Source organism: Peromyscus leucopus, chromosome 9 (assembly GCF_004664715.2).
Source record: "Peromyscus leucopus breed LL Stock chromosome 9, UCI_PerLeu_2.1, whole genome shotgun sequence".
In the NCBI taxonomy this organism is placed as follows: Eukaryota; Metazoa; Chordata; class Mammalia; order Rodentia; family Cricetidae; genus Peromyscus; species Peromyscus leucopus.
Genome location: NC_051070.1, coordinates 105,341,451 through 105,361,423, shown reverse-complemented (window position 1 = coordinate 105,361,423; position 19,973 = coordinate 105,341,451). Strand labels below are relative to the sequence as shown.

At 48.6% G+C, this 19,973-nt stretch overlaps 1 protein-coding gene and 1 long non-coding RNA gene across 2 annotated transcripts; one reads left to right on the top strand and one right to left on the bottom strand.

The window, feature by feature from the left end:
* Positions 1-7,011: 7,011 nt before the first annotated feature.
* Positions 7,012-10,405, bottom strand: Fam25a (family with sequence similarity 25 member A). Its single transcript, XM_028878304.2, has 3 exons — positions 10,288-10,405; positions 8,906-8,968; positions 7,012-7,205 (listed from the first exon to the last, which is right to left on the bottom strand). The coding sequence occupies exons 1-3, from the start codon at positions 10,358-10,360 to the stop codon at positions 7,072-7,074; spliced, it is 270 nt and encodes an 89-aa protein (XP_028734137.1). The 5' UTR covers positions 10,361-10,405; the 3' UTR covers positions 7,012-7,071.
* Positions 10,406-14,566: 4,161 nt separating this feature from the next.
* On the top strand, positions 14,567-15,480 carry LOC119088596. The gene is made up of 3 exons (XR_005092262.1): positions 14,567-15,091; positions 15,220-15,312; positions 15,444-15,480. It is a non-coding gene; the product is annotated as an uncharacterized LOC119088596 (long non-coding RNA).
* The last annotated feature ends 4,493 nt before the right edge of the window (positions 15,481-19,973 follow it).

Below are 19,973 nucleotides of genomic sequence, written 5' to 3'. Positions count from 1 at the left end.
GTTTATGTTTCTTTTCTGTGTTTTCATATTTGAAAGTCTCTTAGTAAATGTTAAAACAGTAATTGAGGTATGAAAAGTTTCCTAACTGCCTAATGTCATTTCTTTTATTATGAACTATTCAAAATTTTTGTTTTGTTCTTGTTTTGGGTTTTTTGAGACAGGGTTTCTCCATGTAGCACTGGCTTTCCTGGAACTTGCTTTGTAGCCCAGGCTGGCCTTGAACTCACAGAGATCCACCTGCCTTTGCCTCCCGAGTGCTGGGATTAAAAGTGTGCACCAACACCGACACCGACACCTGGCTAGCTGCTCACATTTTATTCCTGGATTATTTTTTATTTCATTGTACTAAGCTCTAATGGCTATTCCTGGGGAAGAGGCTGTCGTGTGTAAACTGATGCTAGTGTAATTCCTGGTACTTTTTGTTCACTCATTTGTTTAAAACAGGGTCTCATTAGTGCAGGCTGGCCTCAAACCTGCTATTAGCTGGGGCTAGCCTTGAACTCCTCCCAATCCTGCCTATTGCTCCAGAGTGCTACCATCATACCTGCCCCTTTTTGGTATCTTCTAAATAAAGTTTTGTTTGAAGCAATTTAGCTACAGAATTTAACAGCTACTTAAGATAATACGGGGCCGGGCAGTGGTGGTGCAAGGCAGGCAGATCTGTGAGATTGAGCCAGCCTGGTCTATGTTGACACACCACATAGATATTTGTACATCCATAGCCAGGATGGAACCAGTTTAGATGCCCATCAGTGAATGGATGGATGAAAAACTATGGCATATATGGGGGCGGGGGGGGGGGGGGCGGCGTCCGCCTGCATGTGTGTCTGTCTGTGGTGCCTGTGGAAGCCAGGAGAGCACAACGGATTCCAGGGGCTGGAGTCACAGAGGGTGGTCAGCCACTGGGTGTGTCCTGAAGCAGAACCAGGCTTCTTAACTGTCTCTTCAGGCCCAGAATTGATAGGTTTCCATTTTATATATGAGTGTTTCGTATGATGTATGTATGTGCACCATAGGTGTGCGTGGTGCCCATTGGAGGTCACAAAGGGCATTGTATCCCCAGAAACTGAAGTTTCAGATAGTTCTAAGCTGCCATGTGGGTGCTGGGAACCAAACCCCAGGTCTTCTACAAAAGCAGCAAGTGCTTTTAACTGCTAAGCCATCTCTTGAATTTGTGTGTGTGTGTGTGTGTGTGTGTGTGTGTGTGTGTGTGTGTGTGTGTGTACATATATACATGAAAGTGGGAGTGATATAGGACAAAGGAAAAGGTAAATAGTGGCTGTTTTCTAAGCTGGGTGTGGGGTGCATACCTTTAGTTGACTACGTGAGGTAAAAGGGGAAACTGGGAGAGACGGAACAAGGGAGGGTAACAGCAGCCAGCCGGGAACCGGGAGCAGACGGTAGTCGAGAAACTGTAATGGCGCCCATGTTATACACTAAAATGTGAAGACCTAATTCCAGTGCTTGGGGGGTGGGGGGGGCAGGAGGTCAAGGTCATCTTCAGCTACAAAGGCTGTTGAAGCTAGCGTAATCTACTTTTGGGTGCTTATAAATAACCGAGTGGGTTCTATCTATAAATATTAATGCAAGAAGGAGAGAGAGACAGTTATGCTAACCAGCTTCCATTCTGTGGAAGTGCCAGAGATATTTTTGATTTCCACACACAGAAGCTACGGTTTCTGCCTCTACAGCCAGCTACAGGGGGTACAAGAAACTCCTGGGTGTTTCCAAGCACATGCCAGTGGTGGTAGTAACAGCACACTGGAATCCTTAGGTATAATTAAGTGCATTTTTGCTAATCACTGTAGATGTTATGAATTGTGAGGCCCGGGGAAAGCATAGAATGATTCCCTCTCAAACTCATACCAGACATCGGGCATTGGTGGCACACGCCCTTAATCCCACAGCACTGGGAGGCAGAGGCAGGCGGATCTCTTATGAGTTCGAGGCCAGCCTGGTATACAGAGCGAGATCCAGAACAGGCTCCAAAGCTACACAGAGAAACCCTGTCTCCAAAATACCAAAACAATTCATACCAGGCAGATGGCCGCTCAGGCCTCCCAGCCCTTCCTTATGGCATATGGCACAATCCTGGCTATCGTGGAGAAGCCTGGCTAGGGTTAGAGTAAGATGCTCATGACGGGGTCAGGGGCTGGAGAATAGTTAAGAGGTTGAGTTTAAAATGAAGTTGTCTCTGGGAACTGCAGGGCCTCTTTGTGGTTCTCTAAACAGTGACTCACAAAACACGGCGTCTGAGATGATGTGGAAAAACCAGAGTAGTGCCTCAAGGACTGGCTCCAGAGGAAATGGCTGTCAAACAAGCGAGGGCTCTCTGGCTAACTAGTTAAGGAAGGCTGGTGAAAGGGAGTTTCTGTGCCTCACAACAGCTGCCATTTCTAACCTGGCTGCTGCTGTGGTGGACCACCGAGACCTTTTCCGCTAAAAATTCGGGTTGTGTGTTCCTAATAGCCTAACAGCTTGCTGAGTGGCCAACCGGTTTAAACAACCCAAAGGCTATACTAACTTCCTCCTATGAGCTCAAAGAGATAAGATTATGGAATTGGGATCAAAAGATAGAGGTTGGAGGCTCAGCAGTAAGAGCATTGGCTGCTCTTCCAGAGGACCTGGCTTCAATCCCAGGACCCACATGGTAGGTCTTTACTGTTTTAACTCCCATCCTGACACCATCTCTGGCCTCTGTGGGTACCAGGCATACCCAGGGTGCACAATACATGCAGGCAAGTTTTAAAACAAACAGCAGCTAGTGTGTGATGGGTAAGTACTCAGCCTCTGGACTGCATCCCACCCTGCACATTTTCAGGGATTTTATACCATGTGCACAGGGCATCTCCAGACCCCAGAAGTAAGTTGGAATGTACCATCCCTGCAGCCCTCGCACGTACCAGTTTTTCCATACAAACCTCTTTTCCTGTTGGCTCAGACTGTTACCAGCCACCAACTTAAACAATGACATCTAAGTGTTTTTGGCTACTGCCCCCAGTGAAAGTACTTAATGTAACACGAGCAGTCAGGAGAAATAAAGACAGCTTGGTGTTGGGTGTTCCTGGGGACTAGGGACCAGCTCAAACGATGGCAAGTCTGTGGTTTAGGAATCTGTTTGTTTTCTGTGGTGCTCTAAAATGGAACCCAGGACCTAGCACATGCTAGCAAGTGCTCTACCATTAAGCCACACCCCCAGCCTTTGGTTTCTTTGAGATAGGGTCTCTCTGCATAGCTCACACTGGCCACAAACTTAGGATCTTCTTGCCTGTCCATCCTGAGTGTTGGAATTTAAGGTATATGTCACCATGCACAGATAAATGAGGTCTGGCAAGAAAGAATTCCAACAACATTCTGTCTTTCCAGGGGTCTTCTAGGCTGTTCAGGTTTTTTGAGACAGGGTCTTAACTCATAGCCCAGTCTGGCCTTGAACTTTTGGCAATCCTAATTCAAGCTTCCCTGTGCTGGAATTTCAGGACTGTAGATGTTCACTAACAGCAGGCCATTGGTTTTCTAGACTGGTAAAACCAGGGAGGGTAGAGGGTGACCAGGAATAGAAGCTGAACACTGCAGTGCATTACTTTTTCTGACACCACTGATTTCGGTAACACTGGCTTCATGCCCCTCATTGCCAAGTACACTTGGAAGAAAATAAAATATGGAAGATGCACTTGTTCTAGGAAACAGCGGTTTGGGAGGGGAATTAAAGTGTAGGCCACACTTTGACTCTCTTTGGAGATGGGACAAATTTTTTTAATATTTTATTGTTACTGTGGGGCAGGGTCACTCACATGCCATGGTGTGCGTGCGTGCAGAGGTCAGAGGACAACTTTGTGGACTTGGTTCCTGTGTTTTGATGTGGGTTGCAGGGATTGAATTCAGGCCATCAAGCTTACTCAGCAAGCATTTTATCCACTGAGCCATCGTGTCAGCCTGAGATAGGACAATTTCCTTGTTTATCTGCTGTGTGGCATGTGGACTAGTTCACATGAGGACTTGCCATGCAAGTTCGACCGTGCAAGCTGGCCTCCAGAGCCTGGTAAGCAGGAATCTTGCATTCAGTCCACAGAGCCACAGTGCTCTGCTTCCGAATGCTGCTCCTTCGCTCTTCCCAAGTGGTCACCAACTCTCAGTGGTACTTCACTAGGGAACAATCTCGAATAAGCTAATATTGCCCTCCATGACCAAACTTTTAAAACAACTGCATTAGTTTCCTCTTAAAATCAAACAGAAGTATACAGTACTAAAGTAAGAATTTCTCATATTCCCACAGACAGAGGACTACTGTTAATATTTTATCAGGTATAAGCTGTTTAGATTTTTTTTTTTTGATTTTTTTTTTTTTTTTTTTTTTTGGTTTTTTCGAGACAGGGTTTCTCTGTGTAGCTTTGCGTCTTTCCTGGGACTCACTTGGTAGCCCAGGCTGGCCTCGAACTCACAGAGATTCGCCTGGCTCTGCCTCCCGAGTGCTGGGATTAAAGGCGTGCGCCACCACTGCCTGGCAGCTGTTTAGATTTTTATGCTGTTCTTATATGATTATGTCATTTGCCTTATGAAAAGGGAACTTGTTCTGCATATATATTTTGCTGCTTACTAATTTACTTGGACGTAATGTATTTACCTTCCTCTAGCTGTGTTTTGGGCCTGGGCATGGCCCTTGCTTGTCTGCCCCAAGCACTCCTCCACGGGGCTACATCCCCAGCCCTTCCTAGTCAGTAGCCATGTGCAGTCCATTTCCACGACAGGCAGCATTTGTTAGCCAAAGATGGTAGCCTTCCAGACACAGACCCCACTCCCTGACTGAGGAACTTACAGTTCAGTCGAATTTATAGGCACCATCTCCACAGTGTGTGGAAAGCCTCGTGAACAGCCCGACTTTTTGCCTGAGCGATTTCTGATGATTTCCGATGTTTCCGTCTTGCTGTCACGCTCTTGCTGCCATGGACCTGTAATAGGAAGTCTACATTTCCCCTTTTGGCAGCTTTATACACCTGAGGAGACCATTCCAATCCATGGCTGCCACTCATAGTGTCCTTAGCTCTGTAAGCTTGGGTTTGGATTGGGGAAGTTTCAGAAGTCTTCAGGAGCCAAACCAAGATAAGTCCAGCACTAGCTAGACAATGTACCTTCCAGTGTTGGCCTTTGGAAATCTGTGAGACAGTTCCAGAAGGGCCAGAATGTGGCAAGAAACTGAGTTATTCTTTGACCTTTTCTCTTCATTTCTACTAAGAGCAAATAGCTTCCAGCAAGATAAATAAAATCTTAGAGCCAGAGCCAGGCATGGTGGTGCACGCCTTTAACCCCAGCACTCAGGAAGCAGAGGCAGGCGGATTTCTGTGAGTTTGAGGCCAGCCTGGTCTATAGAGCTACTTCCAGGACAGCCAGGGCTACACAAAGAAACCCCGTCTTTAATAAATAAATAAATAAATAAATAAATAAATAAATAAATAAATAAATAATAGCTTTACACAGGGTTTCTCTAAATTTATACTCCCAAAGATGTGTATGTGTATCATAAATGCATGTTGCACGTGTGTGCATGTACACTACTAGCCCATACACATGGAGACCAGAGTTGATGTTGGTATCTTCCTCTGCCCCTCTTCACCCGGATTTTTGAGGCAGGGTCTCTCTGAACCTGGAACTCATCATTTCATTCAGCTTGAGTGGCTGGCAAGCAAGATCCCAGGACCACCCAGCTCTGCTCCATACCCAGGTGTTTAACATGGATGCTGGGGGTTCAAACTCAGGGTCTCACGCTCCTCCAGCTTTTGTCCACTTTGTCCCCAGCCCCTGTCTTTTTTCAGGGTTTCATGTAGCCCAGGCTAGCTTTGGATTCAGCCTCTTTCCTCCACCTCCCAAGTGCTGGAAATTACAGCATGTAGCATCACAACCTGGCCTCTGTTCCAAAACTGCTCAATGCTATCTACTTGCGCACTGTTTATAGACCGAGTCTTAGCCGAGGCTGGCCTTAAACTCACTGCATAGCTAAGGCTTGATCTTGAACTCCTGATGCTCCTGTGTCAGCGCCTAAGCCCTGAGATTGCAGGGGTGTGCCTCCACATCCAGTCCTCCACACATGATTTGAACTGTAAGGGGCTGATTGCTCGTGAGAGAAGGAGGAGGGTCCCTGCCACCCACTACCTGTGTCTTGGCCACAAGTCTCCTGGTTGAGTCCCCCAGGAGCCTCCAGAAACAAGCAGTGGATGTCTTCCTCCACAACTGGCTTCTGTACCCTCCATCGCAAGGAAAACCAAAGAATGCTACAGGGAATGTGCACTTTGCCTTTTGAGCGCCTGCACACCTGGACACGCCTGCAGCAGAGGCTGGGCATGGAGCTCCGTGGTAGAAAACAGGCTTGTTAACCCTAGGTCATTTGACAAATAGAGAAGGAAAGAAAAGGGAGAGATGGGTGGGAGAGGGCTGACAGTTCAAGGTGTGAGAACTCCCTAGGTAAAGGGCTTGCTGTGCAATCATGGACCTGAGCTCCATCCTCGGAACCCACATTTAAAATAAAAAATTAAAACAGCCATGGTGGTGGTGGTGGTGTGAGCTTGTATTCCCAGTGCTGCGGAGGTGGAGACAGGCAGCTTGCTGGTCCCCCAGCCTAGTCTACTGGGCTAGTTCCGGGCCAGTGAGAGATCCTGCCTGAAAATGCGCGCGCGTACGCACGCACGCACGCATGGACTGCTTGCTGGAAAGATAATTCCTCACCTGATTCATTGGATAGGGACCGCAAGAGGTGGCAGGTACCCACCATGTTTGATGCTCCTCTACGGCAGAGGAGAAGCTAACAATATACAGTGTTTCCATTAAAAAAACAGCCATTCCTGGTGATCCCACACTCAGGAGTTAGAGGCAAAAGGATCAGGAGTTCAAGGTCAGCCTCAGCTACACAGCAAGTAAGTTCAGGCCAACCTGCTCCATATAAGGCCTGTGTCCAAAACAAAGAACAACCAAAAACCACTTTGCCTAGGATTTCCATCCATACAAGAGTAAACTCGGGACTCCTTTCACATTTCATGCTTTTTATTGACATTCGGGAAGGGCCAGGCATGGTGGTGTGCAAACTCACTGACCTAGTCTACCCAGGCCTTCCGCAGCATGGGTAACCGCGTCGGTGACAGTATGGGTCACCTTCTCAGTGACCTCCTTCACCACTTTGTCCCCTGACTCTTGGGCTTTCTTTAGGGCATCTGCAAGGGCTGTTGGAAAAAGAAAAAGAAAATTGTAAGGATAAGCAACCCACTGCTTCCAGCAGGAAAGGCCTGAGGGATGAGGCCATCATAGGGATCAACCGTGGCGCAGCTCCCGGGGACAAAGGGAAGAGTACCCCGGTCATAATGAATTCCAATGTGGTTTGATCTTCCTGACAACTTTCATTTCTTCAGGTTTGAGTGAGACAGCATGGACAGCTCATGGGGGACCTAGCTACTTACACTTTTTCTGGAGACTGCTTCTTAGTTTCTTTGACCATTTTTATGCTGATTGCTATATTGGATTACAGTTTCTGTCGTGAACACTTCATCAGAGAAGTTTGTGGCCTTCTTTCTGACTTCACTTCCATTTTGCTTACTTTTTGTGTTCATCCCTTTCGCCCACCTGTGTAAACTTGTGAATTTTCATGTTGACAGATTTACCTAATAATTTCTTTATGACGACTGTATTGTTTGGTTGCTGTTTTTAAAGATTATGCTGGAGTCTCTTATGACACTTCCTTGGTCTGAATTTTTGTGTCCCCAAAACTCCATGTTGTAATCCTCCTCAAGATCGTGCCATGAAAAGGTAGGAGCCGTGGTGCTGGTTAGGTGAGCAGGATGGGTGGAGCCTCATGAGCAAGAGGGGTCACACCCAGGAGAGCAAGCTAAGGCTTCAGCCACGTGAGGACACAGCAGAAGGTGCCCCGTGGGAGCCGGAGCCAGCTTCGCCACGTGCCCAACTACCGCCACGGAGGCCCCCAGACCTCAGCATTGAGGGTAACACATTTCTTTCTTTTCCTTCTCTTGGCCTCCTCCTTTTTGAATGAAAGTCTCACTATGTAATTCAGGCTGGGCTCACTCCATAACCTGGGCTAGCCTCAAACTCAATTTTCTCACCTCATTCTCCCTAGTTCTGGGATCACAGACATGATGCACTGTGCCTGACTGTAGAAACAATCAATCTCTGCTGTTTACGAACCACTGAATTTATGGCATTTCATTTTAGCTAGGTGAGCTTGCACAGTTTAATGTATTTGTATGTTTAAATGTAAGTCCTTCACCTGGCTGGACCCTATGTTGTTGTAGAGATTGGAGTGAGATATGTTTTGTACACTGTTCTACTCACGGCATAACACATACACAGTAAACTTTTATACAAATACATATTAAAACGCGTAATTGTCTATTTTAATTGTTGTGTCCATATATGCCGCCCCGTCCCTTTTTGTGGCTTTGTCTTCTTAACATTGCACAGAGAAAACAGCCTAGATGGAGCCCTAACACAAGGTACAGCCTGCACAGATAATTGCATACGGGGATGTGCAGATAATTGCAGCCCAGCAGAGAGGATGCTCCATCTGGGGCAGGGCTGGGTCTGGTTGAGCAAGAAAAGGATTAGCCCTAGTGCTTGGACTTCCCTCCTCTGTCTCCCTGCCTGCTTAGGTCATTCTCTCTCTCCTGCCGTTCCTATGCTGGGAATGCGACCACTTCACGCATGTTAGGAAAGTGCTCTACCCGAGCTGCACCCCACCCCTCTGCCCTTCTCTCCTTCCCCCTCTCCCCTCCCTTCCCTCCTCCTCCCCATTCCCATCTTCAGACAAGTCAGCCTTACCCTTCTCTCCTCCTCCCCATTCCCATCTTCAGACAAGTCAGCCTTACCCTTCTCTCCTCCTCCCCATTCCCATCTTCAGACAAGTCAGCCTTACCCTTCTCTCCGGCCTCCTTGGCGTGGTCCACCACCTCTTTCACCACCTCCTCCACTGCGTGAACTGAACAAAAAAGACAAAGTCAGAGTGCAGGTGTGTGTCAACACTTCCCCTCACAATGCCGGGGATGACTCTAGACAATAAGGGAAGACTCTGGTGTGCTGCCCTGGTCAGGGGAGACAGCTTAGGAAAACCCTTAGCTGCCTCCCTTCGTAGACCCCCAAGATGCCTGGCTCCTGGAGACGCACAACACACACACACACACACACACACACACACACACACACACACACACACACACACACCTGGAAGGACAAGGATAACTAGAACAGCCTTCTGCCTCCTGGAAACCTGAGGCAAGGCAGGTGTGTTTGTCAATCAGCCACCCTGTCGGGAAGAGCTGACTGACTTGCTTCAGCTGCATCTGTCCGTCTCCAGAGAAGCTAAGCTCCTCTAGGCAACCCTTCCTGGAAGAAGGAGTCCCTGCCCACCTCTGAGTTCTGGAGAGTTTTGGTGGGAACATGCTAGGACCCACCGACTTGAGAGACAGAAGTGTCCCTAACACAACCTTCCCCTGCCGGGTCCCTCACAGCTGGAAGATTAAGAAGGGATTAAGATTAAGAAGATCCAGTTGTGGAGTTAAAAATGAAACAAGTGCTGATCTGTCTCCAAAGAGAACAGCAAAAACATTTGACGCAGGTTTTCACCTATGTCCCACAGTGGGACTCATGCGAACTGGCACATGTAGACACAGAACCAGGTCCTAAGTTCTTGGAAGAAACAGAAATGTCCTTTTAGACTTTGAACAGGACCAGACTCCATGGTTTCATAATAAAAAATCCTTTACAGCTTTGAAATATGATGAAAATTAAAATCCACCTTCCTTTTTTTTCTGCATAGACTAATCAAAATAGGCAGAATTTTTGTTTCATTTTGTTTTATAGTTCTTGCAAAAAATCCAGGGCCTTACATAGACAAATGTTCTCTCATGAGCTGTACACTCAGGCCCTAGAATAAACAATATCGGCATAAAAGGTACTCTAGGCTTCCAGACAGAAGAACCTAAGCTGCCAGCACCCGGATTCTGCCTGCCTCCTGGAGCCTCCTCAGGGCTGGCCTCCTGACCTCCAAGCAGGCTCAGGCTGGGTCGTGGAGTCCCTAGTGGGAAGCCTGCTTGGGCAGGGGCTCTACAGTGAGCACCTACTCCAGCGGGTGTGCCCCCAACTCTGCTACCTCCTGATGGGGTCAGTAAACCAAGCTTCCTGATGGGCCTCAGCCTCAGTCTACCCCAAGGCTCTTGCCTGCCTCCTGATAACAGCTTTCAAAAGGCCCAGGGAAGGCTGCCCCCAACTTGTGGGCAGGTAGAAAGAACCAGCCCTTACCTGCTCCCTCAGTGGCTTTCTCAGTGCGGTGGGCCAGGCCCTCGGCCGCCAGCTTCCCCAGGCCTCCCAGCATCGTTCAGCAGCAGAGAGTGACAGGTGAGTGCCGCAGACTGGGCTAGCCTGCTTTTATACAGGCCTGTGACGGCCTGCCAGGCTCCAGGGCACCAAGCCCTTACCCGGCCACTCGGAAGCTGAGCAGATGAGTCAGTTCAGAGCCTGGGTGGGGCCACCCCAGGACTACCCTTGTCTCAGTGAGCCCCCTCCTTGCTCTACTAGGAGCCCTGGGAAACAGAGACAGATAGATAGCAGAACCAGAGAGGTCAGGGCTGGACAGGTCTTGTCCCCACAGCAGGGAGTTGGAGTGCTCTGTGAGATGATAGCACTTGGGGAAAAATAGGGTCTAAGTTCTCCAAGCCTGGACACTGATGTGTTACCTGATGGTAAGGCCTCCAGCCTACCTACCAGGGACTCCACTGTGCCATAGGCAGGCTTTTAGAGTCTAGAGCCAGAGCAGCCTGAGGTCAGGCGTACGTGGAATAGGTATTACTACCGCCTTTCCGGCTGCCCAGGACCGTGGCCCCACCAAACAGCCTTGTGGTCTCCACTGGACAAGGGGCTCAGAGTGTTGCCTCACCCTCTGGAGGACATAGCATTGGCCAGATGCATTGTCATCCTGGCTCAGTCAGCTGAGTTTCACGCATCCTTAGCCCTTGGATGAGTGACTGGGGCGGCTTGGGAGAATCCTGGCCACTTTGTACCTTGGAGTGCATCTTCTAGGGAAGTCGTGTGAGTTTAGCAGTACCCACTCAGTGCCCCACATCTGAGACAAGAGGGGAGAAGATGCCATTACTGCCCGGGGAGACCTGTCTCGACTAAGAATACCCCCGAGGATCAGCCCTACAGCTTCCTGATGTATCACACACAGGGGGCCAGGCTGCCTCCCTCATTACTCAGGATAGGCAGAGATTCCTCAGGCCACATACCACATGTTGCCTCCCTTGATCATCAGTCCAAACAAAGCCTCAGTTTCCTCATCTATAAAATGGGACGGCCATGCCTTCCTGGCTGTGTCACTGATGGTCAGTGGACAAAGCATGCAAGCTCTTGCAAATACCTATTCCCTCCTGATCACCAGGGATGTGCCAGGAAGTTCCTCTTGGCAGTAGGTCTACTTGCTACAGCAGTAGGCCAAGGTGTGGCTGGGGTGTTAGACCCTGGAGCTAGAAAGCTGAGGGATACGGAGCTGGAGAGCTGAGGGGTACGGAGCTGGAGAGCTGAGGGGTACGGAGCTGGAGAGCTGAGGGGTACGGAGCTGGAGAGCTGAGGGGTACGGAGCTGGAGAGCTGAGGGGTACGGAGCTGGAGAGCTGAGGGATACGGACTCCATTGACCTAGGGACGGGCAGAAGGTCTTCCAGTGTTCCCACTCACATGGTCTAGACCTGGGTCAGGAGGCTGAGGCCTCCTCCCTGTGAATGAAGCCTCTCTCACCCCTCAGAGCCGTCCTGCTGGGTGAGGCAGGACTTAATTAGTGTTTACCCGACCAAGGGCCCTCACAGCCCATGCCCTTCAGAGCTGAGGCCTCTCACATTCCTGGATGGTGCTGGCAGGCCCTGGGCTGTGGTTAGGGTAGTTAAGGGTGCTGTGGACAACAGGGCCTCCAGTCACATGGCCAAGCCTCAAGTCACGTGTTACTGCTATCTCCTTAGGCAGAAGTGGACAGACTCTTAACCTGGAATAGCCCTTTTTGAGAAAAAGAAGAAAGGACTCAGTGGGTAAAGTCCTTGCTGAGTAAGTCAGAAGCCCTTAGTTCAAATCTCCAGGATCCACGTAAAACCAGGAGCATCCATAATCCTAGAACTGGTGCAGGAAAATAGGAGGCAAAGACCAGAGACTCCCAGGACGTTTGTGGGACAGCTAGGCAGGTATGCACAGTGGGAAACAATTTAAAAAAAAGTGAGGGCGGACACCCCCAGATGTCCTCTAGCCACACATGGGTCATAGCACACACACACCAAGACATTTTAAAAGAAAGAAAAAAGGACACAAGAATGGGATTCTTGCTAGTTCTACAAGAGGGTGTGTGTATGTGTGTGTGTGTGTGTGTGTGTGTGTGTGTGTGTGTGTGTATGTGTGTGTATGTGTGTGTGTATGTGTATGTGTGTGTCTGTGTGTGTGTATGTGTGTGTGTATGTATATGTGTGTGTATGTGTGTGTGTATGTGTGTATGTGTGTGTATGTGTGTGTGTATGTGTGTGTGTATGTATATGTGTGTGTGTATGTATATGTGTGTATGTGTGTGTGTCTGTGTGTGTGTATGTGTGTGTGTATGTATATGTGTGTATGTGTGTGTGTCTGTGTGTGTGTGTATGTGTGTGTGTATGTATATGTGTGTGTGTGTGTGTGTGTGTGTGTGTCTGTGTGTGTGTGTAACCCCATGGGTGGAAAAGAACCATGAGAATGGAGTCCTTGGAACTCAAGCAGGTCCAGTCCACCCTCTTCTTCCCCACTTAAGGTAAAGTTCTAGAGTATTCCACTTGGGGTGTTAGGTTGGGGAAGGAGGTCCAGCTGGTGGGGATGAGGCTTCAAAATGCATGGAGATACTTCTGGACCCATCCAAGGCCCCGTTCCATTGAGGGTGCATGTGACCCCTACTCTCATAAGGGTCCTCTCTTGCTCTTCCCCTGCCAGCTTTAGAATGGCTTCCACACCCCTCCCTATAGGCCCCCAGTTTAATTCTCAGCATGGTTCTCCTCTCTGAAGTTCACCAGTCCCAACAGATCCATGTCAAGAGTCAGCCCACAAGCCAAGCATGCTGTCTCTGCCCCCGCCCCCATCAGCCCACACAGCTCAGGGTGCTGTCCCTGCCCCCCCCATCAATCCACACAGCCCAGGATGCTGTCCCTGCCCCCCCCCATCAATCCACACAGCCCAGGATGCTGTCCCTGCCCCCCCCATCAGCCCACACAGCCCAGGATGCTGTCCCTGCCCCCCCCATCAGCCCACACAGCCCAGGATGCTGTCCCTTCACACACCTGACCTCTAGGCCCACAAGCCAGGATGCTGTGTCCGCCCCCTTCATCAGCCCACACAGCCCAGGATGCTGTGTCCCCGCCCCCTTCATCAGCCCACACTGCCCAGGATGCTGTCCCCGCCCCCTTCATCAGCCCACAAAGCTCAGGATGCTGTCCCCGCCCCCTTCATCAGCCCACACAGTCCAGGATGCTGTGTCCCCGCCCCCTTCATCAGCCCACACAGCCCAGGATGCTGTGTCCCCGCCCCCTTCATCAGCCCACACAGCCCAGGATGCTGTCCCCGCCCCCTTCATCAGCCCACACAGCCCAGGATGCTGTGTCCCCGCCCCCTTCATCAGCCCACACAGCCCAGGATGCTGTGTCCCCGCCCCCTTCATCAGCCCACACAGCCCAGGATGCTGTGTCCCCGCCCCCTTCATCAGCCCATACAGCCCAGGATGTTGTCCTCCCACCTCATTCCCCTCCCCTGCCCGTCAGGCACCACTTCCCAGAGACCCTGCCCTCTTTAGGACACAGTCTCCGCGTGAGCACTCCAGTAACTCCAGTGATGCCACACTACTGCCCTTTGCGCAGACACACACCCCAAATGCCTGGCTTGGAAAAGTAGAGGGACCTGGAGAGGCCAGACTGCCCGGAGATGGACTTAGCTCCCTGGCCCTTTGGCTCTGGCCCAGGTCCAGTCTCACTGGTCATTCAGATCCAGCTGTGACCCGATCCCTGTCCTCCCAAGCCACCCTGAGTGTCCCGACAGGCCCTCGGTACTCCTCCTTTAGACTCCTTTCTAGCCAAAGATTCTCCTAACCGTGGATGGATTCTGGTCTGCGTTGCTAGGCAGCTTTCTCTCACTGCATGAGGTTGAAGGTGACTCAGGTGAGGTCTGTCCTCCGTTTCCCCATCTTGGAAGGCACTCCAGGGGAGCAACCCTTGAACACAAGCACTCAGGCCAATCTACCCTGAGCCAGCAGGTCAAGTCCACCCTTCCCTGGGCAGGGAGAATCTGGCTTTGACAGGAGTGAACTAATTCTCCAAGGAGAATTTGCTCAGCAGCCCAGTTTGGCAAAGGATCTGCTAGCTGAATCATCAAGTCGAGGAAAGCTGATTTTCCAAATACCAATCGCCAACTTAGCAAATACCAATGCTCTTTTTAAAGTGTTTACGTCAGGCAGCTAAACACACAGGCTCTCATGTCTGCCTGTCACGAACATCCAAAGAATGGACGCCCATCTGCCTCTGCTTCCTCACACTTCAGCTCACAGAGCTGAGGTTGTAGTAGATACTGTACCCACAAATCCTCCACATGCTGAGCCCTCCCGCCATAGTGGAGCCTTATTCATCCAGACTCTTAGATACCCGGCTCCTGGATCATCAAAGGAGGCTGTGCCCAGCATGTTATGAAATCCCACACATATCCAGGATATCAGTCAGACTCCTGGTGGAAGCCAGAGAGCACGTTCAGATGTATGCTCACGGAAAGGGGGCATTCACAAGGTGAACAATAAGAGATCCTGGGACACTAAAACAGGAATCACGACAACTACTATCTCTGGTTATCTCAGAGGGGCACAGAGAGCTTCCTGTCTCCTAGAGCTGTGACTGTGGAAGAATCGGGACAGAGGCTACATACAGCCATCATCAGAGAAACATGGCCACTTCTAAACTATGCACAACAAGGAGGCAGCGGGGGAATAGCCACCACTCCTCTTCTTCCCCAGACTCGAACCAGCATCTTCCCTCGGACCAGTCCCGATCAGGCTCACAGCCAGGAGCCCAGGTAATGCGGCCCAGGAGAGCTGTCTAGGGAGGAGCTGGTAGAGAGTGGGTGTGGAGGGAGATCAGAAAACCAGCTTACCCTTCCAGAAACCCTGGCTTAATTCTAAATCACCCATCTCTCCTCCTTAGAACTGGGTGGAACAAAAAAGGAAATAGAGCCCATTGTCAAGCTCCATTTCAGAAAACTGAGAGACCAGAGGGATTTGGAAACTCAAAAGCCAAGTGAGTTGAAAATAACCTATGTGGGAAGCCAAGGAGTGGAGTAATGGATGGGAGCGACCCGCAGGGCAGGGCGCCCTCTGTCTCACAACACACCTCCAGCAGAAAGTCTAACATCTATTTTTGTTTTACAGATACCCCCAGACAATCGTCAGCCAATCAGGGTCCTGGACCCTGGAAATCCACTCACCCCAACCTCTGCTATGATAAAAACTCTGCCCCACCTGAGCTCAGGGCTCTCTGCTCTCACTACTGTGTCCGACAAACAGAGGGACCAAGCTCTGGAGCTTGAAATAAAGGCTTTTTGCTTTTACATATGGGATTCAGTCTCCCTGGTGGTCTTTTGGGGGTCCCCGAGATCTGGGTATAACAGGAAAGTGAGGCAGGAGAATTACGGTTTGAGTTCGAGGCTAGCTTTGACTACAGTGTGAGATCATGTCTCAGAATAAAACAAAACAAAAACACTAGATCAGCTAGGGTCTGGAGAGATGGCTCAGCAGTTAAGAGTATTCACTGCTCCCATGAAGGACCTGGGTTGGCTCCTAGCACTCCACAGAGGCTCACAACTCTCTAGGACCGAAGTTCCTGGAAGACCCAAGGCCCTCCTCTGAGCTCTGTGGGCTCTTGCACACATGTGGTACACACACACACACACACTCAGATATAAAATAAATGATTAATTGTAAGATACTAGCTAAACTAAAGACTTTACTGGAATTTCACCAGCTTTCCCACTGATGTCCTTTTGAGGTTCCAGAGTTCCATCTAGGCTCGCACACTGCATTTGGAGGGTACTTGTTGACTCCTGTAGTTTCTTGGGATGACTTCCCAAGGTTATGCATGCCTCTCTCTCTCCTCCCTCTCTCTCTCTCTTTCTCTCTCTCTCTCTCTGTCATGACCTTGACATTTTTAACTGTCCTGATCAGGCTTTGTCAAATGTAATTTGATTTGAGCTGGGTCTGATTTCCCATGATTGGACAGAGGTTCGTGTGTATTTGGCAGGATATCTCAGAGCTGAGCGTGGCGGCTCAAATCTGAAATTCCAGTACTTGACAGGACCACAGAGTTTGAGGATGATCTGGGCTATAGTGAGACTCTGCTTCAAAAAGAAAAATATCTTAGGCACGCTTCCTTTCCAGTGCAGGACTCACAGTACTTCACATAATACTTATCTATTCTTCCCTTTTCTTTCTTTCTTTTTTTTTCTTTCTTTTTTTTTTCAATACAGTGTTTCTCTATTTAGCCCTGGAACTCTGTAGACCAGGCTGGCCTCAAACTCACAGAGAGCCACCTGCCTCTGCCTCCCATACGCTGGGACTAAAGGCGTGCGCCACCACCGCCTCCCGGCAAACTTTGCTGTCCTAATAGTTTGCTGGTGTGCACTCCTTAGAGTCAAGGAGCTTCAGTTTGCCATGCAGCCAGTCTCTAGAACCTTCTCATCCGACAAAGTGGAAACATCTAGTCGTCCCTTCCTCCTAGTCTCAGACAACCAGCCTGTTCTGTGTGTCTGTTTGCTTTACACGCTGCATATGCGTAAAATCAGAAACACTTTTGTAACTGGCTTATTTCACATAGTATAATGTCTTCAAGGATCCTCCCTAAAGTAGCAGAGGTCAGAATTTCCTTTCCTGGGTCCTTTTCTGGAAAGTATTTGGGGCAGCCAGATGGCTTACTGGGTAAAGTTGTCCTCTGAGCCATAATGTGTGAGTATGCACCCAGACACACAGACACAATGATAATGAATTTTTAAATATGTATTTATTGTATATGCATGTGTGCTTTCGTACAGCATGTGCAGGAGCTCACAGAGGTCAGAAGAGGGCACCAGATCCTCTGAAACTGGAGTCATAGGCTGTTATGAGCTGTCATGTGGGTGCTGGGAACTGAACCCGGGTCCTCTGCAGGAGTGACAGCAGTAAATGCTTTGAACTGCTGAGCCATCTCTCCAGCCCCCAAATGTGGACATGTGTGGAGGGGGGTGTTTTTGTTTTCTGAGACAAGGTCTCTATGTAGTTCTGGCTATCCTGGAGCTCTGTAAGTTACTCAGACTGGCCTTGAATTCACAGAGACCTTCCCAACCTTCCTTCTAGGTGCTGGGATTAAAGGTGTGCACAACTATGTCTGAACTCCCAAATATTTTTTTAAGAGAAACTGGGGCTGGAGAGATGGCTCAGTTGTTAAAAGCACTTGCTGCTCTTTCTGAGGACACAGGTTCTGTTCCCAGCAACCATATGGGGGCTCACTGCAGTCTATAGCTCCGATTTCAGGGGATCTGGTGCCCTCTTCTGGCCCCAACAGGCAATGCAAATGTGTGGTACCCATACAACTACGCCGGCAAAACACTCATACATATAAAATAAAAATACATAATTCAAAATATTAAGATAAAATAAAAGAGGAAACTGTCTGACTGACCTTCAGATGTCAGCTCCCTGTCTTGCAGTAACTATTTCTGTGTTTTGTCCAGTGCTGCCCACCACTGCCCTCTCCTTTCCACACTGACTAACTGGGAATCTTCTGGAAGGTTGTTCCTTCCCCAGCTTATCGCTGACTTGTGAATGTCACTGTGGGCTCACAACTACTTCCTCCAGATGGTGCCACTGGTTCAGGTAACTGTGCCCAAAAGAACCTTGAAGAAGTGAATCTGCTGATATGGGCAAACTGACGATGCTCTTGAACTCCTCCTGATCCTCCTGCCTCAGCTTCCCAAATCTTGAGAATAGGTGTATGCAACCACACCCAGTAAGATTATGGATTTTAAACTTTATGAATTTCACAGTTTCATACACATATATATCATTCTCCTCATAGCCTTCCCCTCCCATTGACCCCTTCTTCTCAACAAGTCTATTTTTTTCTTCCCAAGACAGGGTCACACTCTTTAGCCTTTGCTGTTAGAGACAAGATTTTTTTTTCAAGACAAAGTTTCTCTATGTATCCCTGGCTGTCCTGGAACTTACTCTGTGGACCAGGCTGGCCTCGAACTCACAGAGATCTGCCTGCCTCTGCCTCCTGAATGCTGGCATTAAAGGCGTGCGCCACCACTGCTAAGTGAGACAAGATCTTTCAATATGGCTCAGTTTGCCACTGAACTCACCATGTAGCCCAGGCTGACCCCAAACACATGACCATCCTGCCACAGCCCCCGGGGCTAAAATTACCAGAAGTGCCACCATCCCTGGCAGCTATTTGCATTTGTAATAGAATGAAGTTCATTTGTTAACATTTCTGTTCCATTTTGGGCTCCCAACCCCCAACATTCTAGTTTATTTTAACTATTTTACCTCATAATATAGGTTCCATAAATCAAGAGCTATCAGAGATAGAGACAGAGAGACACAGAGACCAATGGAGAGAGACAGGCAGACACACACACACACACACACACACACACACACACACACACACACATGGGGGGGGGTGATTGTCTCAATACCTCTGCCACCTTGTGCTGTGGATATCGCTCTGTATAAATAAAAGGCTGATCAGCCAGTGTAGATGTAACCAACCGTCTTATTAAATAAGAAACACAGAAACAATGTAAAAGAGAAAGTCGAGAGGTCAGAGCTCAGAGCTAAATCTCACCCTTCCTTCTGCTGTCCCAGCTTCGCGAAAAGAGACCTACTTCCTGTCGGTTTGTTTTTTTATAGTATGTCGTTCTGCCTTCTCATTGGTTGTAAACCCAAACACATGACTGCCTCGTCACTGTCTGAATGTACAGCCCCCTAGGTCTTAAAGGTATGTCTCCAATGCTGACTGTATCCCTGAACACACAGAGATCTTATGGGATTAAAGGCGTGTGCCACCACCGCCACACTCTTGCTATGGCTCTAATAGCTCTGACCCCCAGACAACTTTATTTATTAACATACAATCAAAATAATATTTCAGTACAATTAGATTACCACCACATTTCCCCTTTTCTATTTTAATAAAAAGAAAAAAAGCAAAAGGTTATAACTAACAAAAGAAAAACTATATACAAAAGTACAATAACTATATACAATATATACAAGTAATAAATACCTAAACAGGTATTTGACAAATCAGAGAAAATAATTCCATTATCTATCCTATTTTGGTAAATCCAAGATGTATCTAATGCACTTTCTATCCTAATTAATTTTCAACTATAACTAACTAATCTTCAACCATAACTAACTAATCTTCAACTCCCTCAGAGACCCAAGAAGGGAATAATATTAGCTAACAAAAATAAAAACAGGAAGTGCATGCAAGCAACTTCCAAAAAATTTTGTGAGTTGACAGAAACAGCCAGCTGCCTGGGCAGTCACCTGAGGTTTCTCCGCAGTGTTGGGGCATCATCTTCAGCCTATAGGCTTAGTGTATCTGACAGACTCATTTGTGAAGTAGGATGTACACAAGGTCAACAGTTCAACCTCACATTGGGTGAGAGCAGTCCACGTACCAGAAACACCTGAATTCCACTAGTGTCCTGTCATGATTCAGGATTTTAAATTCTGGAAATTGTTGACAGTTTTTTAATTCAGCTGTCCATTCTTCTTGGCTGTGTATATATGGCTTCATCTCAGCATCCCCTTCTTCTCCACATCCCTCTATTAAATGCCAGTCTACTTTCGAGAGGCATGAGCTTTCAGCTGCTGTTCCATTGTACAACAGAATCCATTGGCCCTCTGCCTGTT